The 7,701-nt window shown below is 28.0% G+C and overlaps 2 protein-coding genes across 2 annotated transcripts; one reads left to right on the top strand and one right to left on the bottom strand.

Annotated features, from left to right (window-relative positions):
• Positions 1–171: 171 nt before the first annotated feature.
• Positions 172–1,064, top strand: LOC113518555 (uncharacterized). The gene has a single exon (XM_026903537.3). It carries the CDS (start codon positions 372–374, stop codon positions 975–977), a length of 606 nt encoding a protein of 201 aa, XP_026759338.1. The 5' UTR covers positions 172–371; the 3' UTR covers positions 978–1,064.
• A 77-nt stretch (positions 1,065–1,141) lies between these two features.
• On the bottom strand, positions 1,142–6,133 carry LOC113518343 (E3 ubiquitin-protein ligase MSL2). Its single transcript, XM_026903218.3, has 4 exons — positions 5,271–6,133; positions 4,978–5,187; positions 4,456–4,630; positions 1,142–3,903 (listed from the first exon to the last, which is right to left on the bottom strand). The coding sequence occupies exons 1-4, from the start codon at positions 6,000–6,002 to the stop codon at positions 3,695–3,697; spliced, it is 1,326 nt and encodes a 441-aa protein (XP_026759019.1). The 5' UTR covers positions 6,003–6,133; the 3' UTR covers positions 1,142–3,694.
• Positions 6,134–7,701: the final 1,568 nt, after the last annotated feature.

Raw genomic sequence — 7,701 nt, 5'->3', positions numbered from 1 at the left:
TAGGCATTTTGCACAGTTAGAGGTCTGCCTATTCGAGTGGTACTTATATGTGCTCAAACAATATAATCAGTAGTTATATGTATATGTAAAAATTGTTAATCCTCTGTGTGCTACAGACGTAGGTATGTGTAATATGTAAAAATGGTAAAAACAAAGAATGTGAAGGTAGTCAATATGAAAAATATACCTACCTGCATAATAAATTATGAAGGTAACTACAACTTATTTAGTTTTCGCATTGTCTACATTATGTGTTACATGAAAATACAACCAATTATTTATTCTGATACGGTAGTTAAAAAATATCTAAATAATAATTTAATAACTAAGCACCTTAGTTATTATCAAAGATAACTAATTGAAAAAAAAAAATGAATTGGAAAACGACTTTATACGCAAGTGGATCATTATTATGTGGCATCGCGTTAAAAGTATTAAAAGATAATTTGTTTAAACATAATGCAAGTAATTGCGGTATTAACGAAGTGTTACTTTATGGCGCTGATAATGAAGAACGGGTGAAGAAAATTGGTTTGGATAATCTCTTCTGCATATACTACATGATAGCTCGCGCCAGTGACTCGATAGACGTTTGCATACCAAGTCTGCAAAGCGAATTAATTGTTAAGTGCTTCATCTCTGCACAGCAAAGGAACAAACCAAAAATTAGAATTACCATACACGACAATGACAGCTTTTGTAATTTGAAATCTGTCGCCGAGAATGGAATCGAGGTAAAGTTTATTAAGTCATCAGAACGCCTAGAACACGAATTTATATTGATAAATGCTACGGGGCCTTTTAAAGAGGCTGTGGCAATTATAGGCTCCCTGGATTACGACACCTCTAGAGTCAATTGTAACAGCGACGCGACAATAATCACCTCTGAACTTGCTGTGGTAAAAACTTTAAAGAGAGAATTCGACAGAGTGTGGAATATCACTAATATTTCAGGGGTAACGTTGGCCAAAAATTAACTCAAATGTAATTGATTTATTTATTTAGTTCATTTAGTTGTCATTAGTAATATAATTGTGGAATTAGAAATAAAAGTTTATAATTAACAAAAATATTTAAATTTTATTCCATTTATCTATTTTATTACAATTATTATTTTGAAAGCAATATTCACATTATACATTAAAGTTACATCTATTTGTACTGGAGTGCTTCTTGATCCTACTATACACTCATATAAATATTTAAAAAAGAACCTATCTGATGTTCATGTTTTGTCGATTTACTGTTTATGTATTTATTAAATATTACAATGACAATAAAAATTACTTTATAAAGATACTATATATATTGGAAAATTAATATACAAGAGCAATTTAATAATAATTTTGTATTGCAATTGAAAACTTAAATATTTTAATATATAATTAACAAAAATAGAACATAAACAGCTGACAAATTTACAATCTTGATATTATTTTGAATTGTTTCATATTACAATAAAAATAGTAGGTTTCAAATAAACAGTTGTTTAAAATAATAAGTTAATTATGCAATAAGCAAATAATACTTTTTCGAGTCCTTAGACTAAGGTATGAGATACCGGATGAAGAGGTAATGGCCGCTTTATAAATATACAAATAATACCATACAATTAACAAGATATTTCTATTTACCTTCAACGCCATCTCATTACTGTTAAACTACACCATTACTTCTATTGTCACAGATAGTAATAACTATTACTGATTTACAACAGAAGAGTAAATATGGGTTGCTACCATAATTTTAGAGATAAATTCATAAGAAATTGATGCATTATTGTGTAAATTTGTGAAAGGGCATTCAAGACTTTAAAATAAGTTAAATGTTTTTAAACTAGGAATGTACAAGATTGTTATAGAACACAATTTAAAAATTTATTGAATAAGTACCTCAAAGCCACAGCCAAAAAAGGAAAAGAGTAGTCCATTTTTAATACAGGTCTTAAATAAAGTAAAAATATTTTTACAGATATTATCTAATAAGCTATTTTCCGCGACGCGCGTGAAACAATATATAAATTATTCTGTCTTAAGTTAAAATATAACCTACCCAAGTACCAAATTCATTCAAATCCGTCCAGGCATTTAAGCGTGATCGAGTTGATTTGATGTTCATAACACACAAATATTTAAACATGTAAACATTCAAACATCTATACAATACTTTCGCATTTATAATAAACTTTTATAGTAAGACACGCCCAGAAATATTTATTTTATGTGATCAACGAGTAAAAAAATTACTTATATTATTATATGTTATTATATATTGTAGTATTAACACAAAACATAAAAATATATCGGGAAGTGGAAGAAAAAGATATTTAATCTGAATTAATTCAATCATATTATTTCTAAAAACTACTGAATAGTTTCCTGTAGTATGTTGGTAAACATAAGAACATCAAAACATATATTACGTGGTATCTCCATAAGAGCAATCCTATCACATAGATTGTATCTAAGATTTTAGTACAATCAATTACATAAATAAAAAATACATAAAATAGTAATCCTATAAAAAACCCTATCGCATAGCAGCTAATGTTCCTATCATTTACTGGTAGAAAACAATGTAAAAAGCTACATACGACGTAGTTATAGTTGTATTATTTATTAGGTTTTGTTCTAAAGATGTACAAATCCCTTGTAGTAAGGTTTTAACTGTATATCACAGCTACTTATCTCAGAAATGTACGAAGCATGAGCTTAGCTAATGTATCTTTTACATTGTGTAAAGACAGGTTATATACAATAGTATACATGTATTATAATTAAATAAAACTCAATTAATTTAATATGTAAGACAATAAAAAAGAATCAATTGTTTTAGGGATCTATGTTGTTTTTCTATACATGGCTAAACTAGTAAACAATTGACATGCCTTCATGTTGAACAAACAGTACGTAAAATATATAAATAGCTAAAATAAATTTCTGCATTAATTGATTACATAACATACATATTCTTAGTTAATCATTTTTCAAATATTAATTTCATTTCATTTTATTATGTTTTAAATATTTGTTATTTTTTGTTTTAAGTAACTAAATTTGATATAATATCATTTACCAATAGTGCCAAGTTTAGAAAAACAGGTAAAATTAAGAATACATATAGTATTTGTTGTATAATAAAAATTGGTGTATATTCATAAATATATTAATTCGATAATCAAATTTCTAGATCTATTTAATATAGGTATGCACTATGGTAAGTCTAAGTACCCAAAAATTTCAAGAAATTATTGTTTTATAGATCATCATAAACTAAATTTATAATAATTGTGACTTAAATTTATTAGAAATTTAGTTCATAATGGTTTTTAAAATAAAAATATTGCTGTAATATCAAATTTTAGAGATTGATTTACAGAAGTGACACTTATGAAATGTCCCCATCGTGTTGATAAAAACAAGAAGGTGCCTTATCATATTAATTAAGAAATAACAAAAATTCATACAATACTTAAAACAAATGTTTACCGTACAGACAGAAAAAGATGTTAGTTATTACTTATGAAATCATTCATATATATGTATACATATGTACCTCACATAAGTGACTAGCAAGATAATCATGAATAATGATATCTCAAACGGCAAAATATATATTGCAGAATACTTCCTAGTATGCATGTCAGTAAGATGATAAAAAGAAGACCCTAGTCACTTGCCAGGGAGAGTGGATGTCATATGTCGATCTCAATGTCACTAGTGACATCATGAGTGCCACCAGATAATGGCGATGCCATATCTGGATCGATAAAGTCTCTCGGAGATCCCATGTTGTACTCTTGCGGTGAACTCATATCATCTTCAGGGGAGTCAGGTAGCTCCTCATCCATCATTATTGTAGCTGGCAGTGATGCAGAAATTTCTTGTAATTGACTCGAGTATACTGAAAATTAGTAAATTAATCTCAAATGAAGTTTAATTATATATGGATTCCATGAAATGTTTATTAATAGGTATGATAATAAAATATGATAGTTATTTATGTGATTCACCTGGGTATCATCATATTTAAAAACTTAGTACTAGTTCCGTTTAGTTTTAGACCACATTTATAATATATATAAGGGTATTTATTATTTATTCAAATTTAATTTTTAAGTAGTAGTAAAAAAAAAAGACTTTAATTGTAGTATTATTTTGATTTAAAAACCAAAATATTAAAGCAATTTTAATAAAATAAAAAAAAATTAAATCTTTTTCAAATTAGTATATAAATGACAGAGTTTTGAGGTAAGAAACAAAAAATTCAACCAAATTGAGAACCTCCTCCTTTCTTTGAAGTTGTTTAAAAAGAAAACAATGGATGGTCTTATTTTGATCACAAAAAGTACCACACTTCTGAGTGTTCCAAAATGTGAGGATCAATATTTTTTACTATATGTTATTGATAAGGCAGATCACATCTTCAATTTCAACATTATCAAATACCACATACCCTTAATATTAGATGACTTCAAATCAGCACTAAAGTTCAAAGATTCCTCCATGGCCTCCATAGTGAGAGTATCAGTGTCGAGGCTGTCCATAGACCCAGAACATGATGGTGAACTATCAGGATTTGTACTTAATGTAAGATGTATACTATCCAGTTGAGGTATATGTGGTCGAACCTGTAATGATGGAACTATTTATGATACAGAAATACTAATAAAATCGAAAGAAGTATAAAAAAACATTTTTGATGAATTAACTTTATAAATATTACATTTACAAAAATCTAGTGAGCTTTACCAGGATAAAAAGCAAGTCTATATCCTTCTCCATCCCATATATAGTATGTGTAGGGCTTAATCAGTCACTATGAATTTTCAATTCATAGTGACTGATTAAACCATTAAGGTGCTATATGTTAACAAACTCACTTTCACATTTATAATATTAGCAAGGATTTACTTAATATATTTTTATGTATTTTTTCTTATTTATTTATTTAGTATATTATTTAATTCATACACACCTTCATTCCATCAGGTCTATGAGGATTCCGACATCCTTTACACTTGCATTCAGTGCAGGGCTTGCTCTCCACATAACATGGACACCGCTGGCCACAGCAAGTTAGTTTTCCTGGAGTGGCTGTAGCATTACCACAGCGGCAACCTTTTCTCTTGCTGTTAGCAGAACTACGAGATCGATTAGATGGTTTTTTAAAACCTATTTGATTAGACTGAAAACAGATAATTAGATAGCTGTACTTATATATGGATAATTAATTTATTATACTCAAATTATTTTAAAAAGTATTTTTACCTTACTTTCCCTTTGGGTGGGTTCATTTTGACTAGGAGGTTCAGCATCATCTACAGCCTTTCTTTTAATAGTTATTTTATTTCCAGTACCTGCATACATTACAGAATATATTGAAGATCCATTTGAAATAGCTCTAGAGTTCAGTGAATCTTTACTTGAAGACCGGGTGTCAGCAGTACTAGAGGATGCTGCAGCTTGTGTTTGTGTAGACGCAGAGTTGGTATAAACACATGGCAATATACTGTACGCGGACTTCGAGAGACCAGCAGTACTCTTATAATCGTCGGTAAATCCGGCACCTTCCTGTATGAGATCCATGAGCCCCGAACTGGCAACCGTACCACCATTGATGCCTTCAGATATTTCGTCTTCTTCTAACAATATTTTGTACATATCTGTACCCATAAAATATTCACACAACTTTTTGTAACATTGCAGTAAAATTCTTAATTGTAAATTTTCAGAATAATTCTCGTAATCTTTACACCAACTACACGAAGGTTTCAGTTTCTTTCTTCCTCCTCTGCACTTTTTGCAAACATGATGCTGACATCCAGAACTTGTCGGAGTGTAAGGTTCTTTTAGAAGGTTTCCACAAACCGTGCAAGACAAAGATTGACGTAAATAAGGAACCAAACGAAATAAATCTATCCATGAAGACTTATCATCAGCATCAGCTAATACAATAAGCCGACACGTGGAAACATATAAACTTGTAGCATTCATCTTCATTGAAAAAATATGTATTTAATAAAATCTAGCAATCAAAATAATTGTTTACACCAAATATTACAAAGCCGAATAGATACACTTCCGAACCCCAGCAAAACATTTCATTTCCATCAAATAAAATGTCAAGCAAACAGAGTTGCCAGATACTATTTTTTATTTTTATCCAAATATAAAATACTTTTCTTTAAATCGATAGCATTCCATTCTATTTTATTCAACCACAAACGTACATCAATTTTTACTACGTTTGGCTATGTTAATCACAAATTGATCAACGGAAAAATCCTCCTCTTAATTAACTTCTTTTAACTTTTTCTGGTTTATTATCTTTATTGGTATATTCTGTTGTATTTATATAATACTGAATGATTTAAAACTACCAAAACTGTTAAAAAAATATTACCTAAATTTCTCCAAACCCATTTTACTTTTCTCCAAACATTTCTAAAAGAATTTAATTTTTTCAAAATTTCGTGTACGTAAATACTTTACCCAAAAAATAATTAATCTGGCAATGTTGGAAGCTGATAGTATATTGACTTAATGTCATTTTAACATCCTCTGTCAATGTCAAACAGAAGCTATGTTTATGAAGAATTTAACTAGGTGCGTTCAAAAAGAGTCAATAATACGGAAAATAAAACTGTCTGCCATTTTGATTAAATGTAACACAGGATCCGTATTTAAAGCTAAAAACGCTTTGATTTAATGTGTACACACTTCCAGATATATATATATATATATATATATATATATATATATATATATATATATATATATATATATATATATATATATATATATATATATATATATATATATAGTAGAATTCGAAATTCCTTTCTTTTTGAAGTTACTTAAAAATGGTGACTGTTTTATTAATAATTCAAATAATTGTATCACAGCAATGTAATTTAATATGAATAACATTTAATAGTCTGCATAATATTCAAGATCTCTGTATACATATCTACATAAATATTATATTATTTACGAAGCATTACGAACATAGCACAGATATACAAATAATAATTAAAAATAATTCGTTTTGAAAAAAATCCACCTCAATTCTAGAATTTTAATTCAATTGTGGAGAGTTTTTTCGGATACTTGCATGTTTATGTGTCCTTCTTAACTTTCCATATTTAACTTAATAAAACTTTTGTAACTCCATTAATAGCTTTATTATAATTCTCTTCATATAAAATCAACAATTATCCAGTGTAGTACCTTTTATCAATCATAGACCAAGCGATTACCATAGATAATACAACATCCATAAACATTGCAACACTAAAAAATAACGGGAATTCTTTTAAAAGAAATGTGAATATTTATAAATGCACTTATGCCTTTAAGCAAATTTTAATTTTAATTAAGGACCTTTACTTATATGTTATATCTTTATTTTTCTATTCTTTCTTCACTTTTCTATTCCATTTTTTGTCTTATAATTTGCACCTTTTTAATGTACAAAAACTTATTTTTTTTAAAATTACTAATAATAATTTGCTGTTCAATTATTGTTTTACAAACCTTTTAAGGGACTGGAACAAAAAGATAAACATCCTCCAATAGTTAAACAAATGACCAAAAATTTAAAAAGATATTAAAGGAATAAAAAATTACGAGTGTTTATTATGTATTTTTTAGACTTTATTTTTGACTGGTTAAATATTTTTTTTTCTGTTTAACTTCT

Source organism: Galleria mellonella, unplaced genomic scaffold (genome assembly GCF_026898425.1).
Source record: "Galleria mellonella isolate WM207_F2 unplaced genomic scaffold, CSIRO_AGI_GalMel_v1 utg132, whole genome shotgun sequence".
In the NCBI taxonomy this organism is placed as follows: domain Eukaryota; kingdom Metazoa; phylum Arthropoda; class Insecta; order Lepidoptera; family Pyralidae; genus Galleria; species Galleria mellonella.
The sequence above is the reverse complement of the archived record's forward strand: the minus strand, read 5'-3'. Positions and strand labels throughout refer to the sequence as shown.

What these genes read in the sequence shown, in the direction of transcription:
- LOC113518555 (XM_026903537.3), top strand. Translation starts at nt 372, where the DNA reads ATGAATTGGAAAACGACTTTATACGCAAGTGGATCATTATTATGTGGC.
- LOC113518343 (XM_026903218.3), bottom strand. Translation starts at nt 6,002, where the DNA reads ATGAAGATGAATGCTACAAGTTTATATGTTTCCACGTGTCGGCTTATT. An exon ending in CCACCCAAAGGGAAAGTAAG is followed by an intron (nt 5,188 to 5,270) that starts GTAAAAATACTT and finishes ATCTGTTTTCAG; the next exon opens with TCTAATCAAATAGGTTTTAA. An exon ending in ATAGACCTGATGGAATGAAG is followed by an intron (nt 4,631 to 4,977) that starts GTGTGTATGAAT and finishes CCATCATTACAG; the next exon opens with GTTCGACCACATATACCTCA.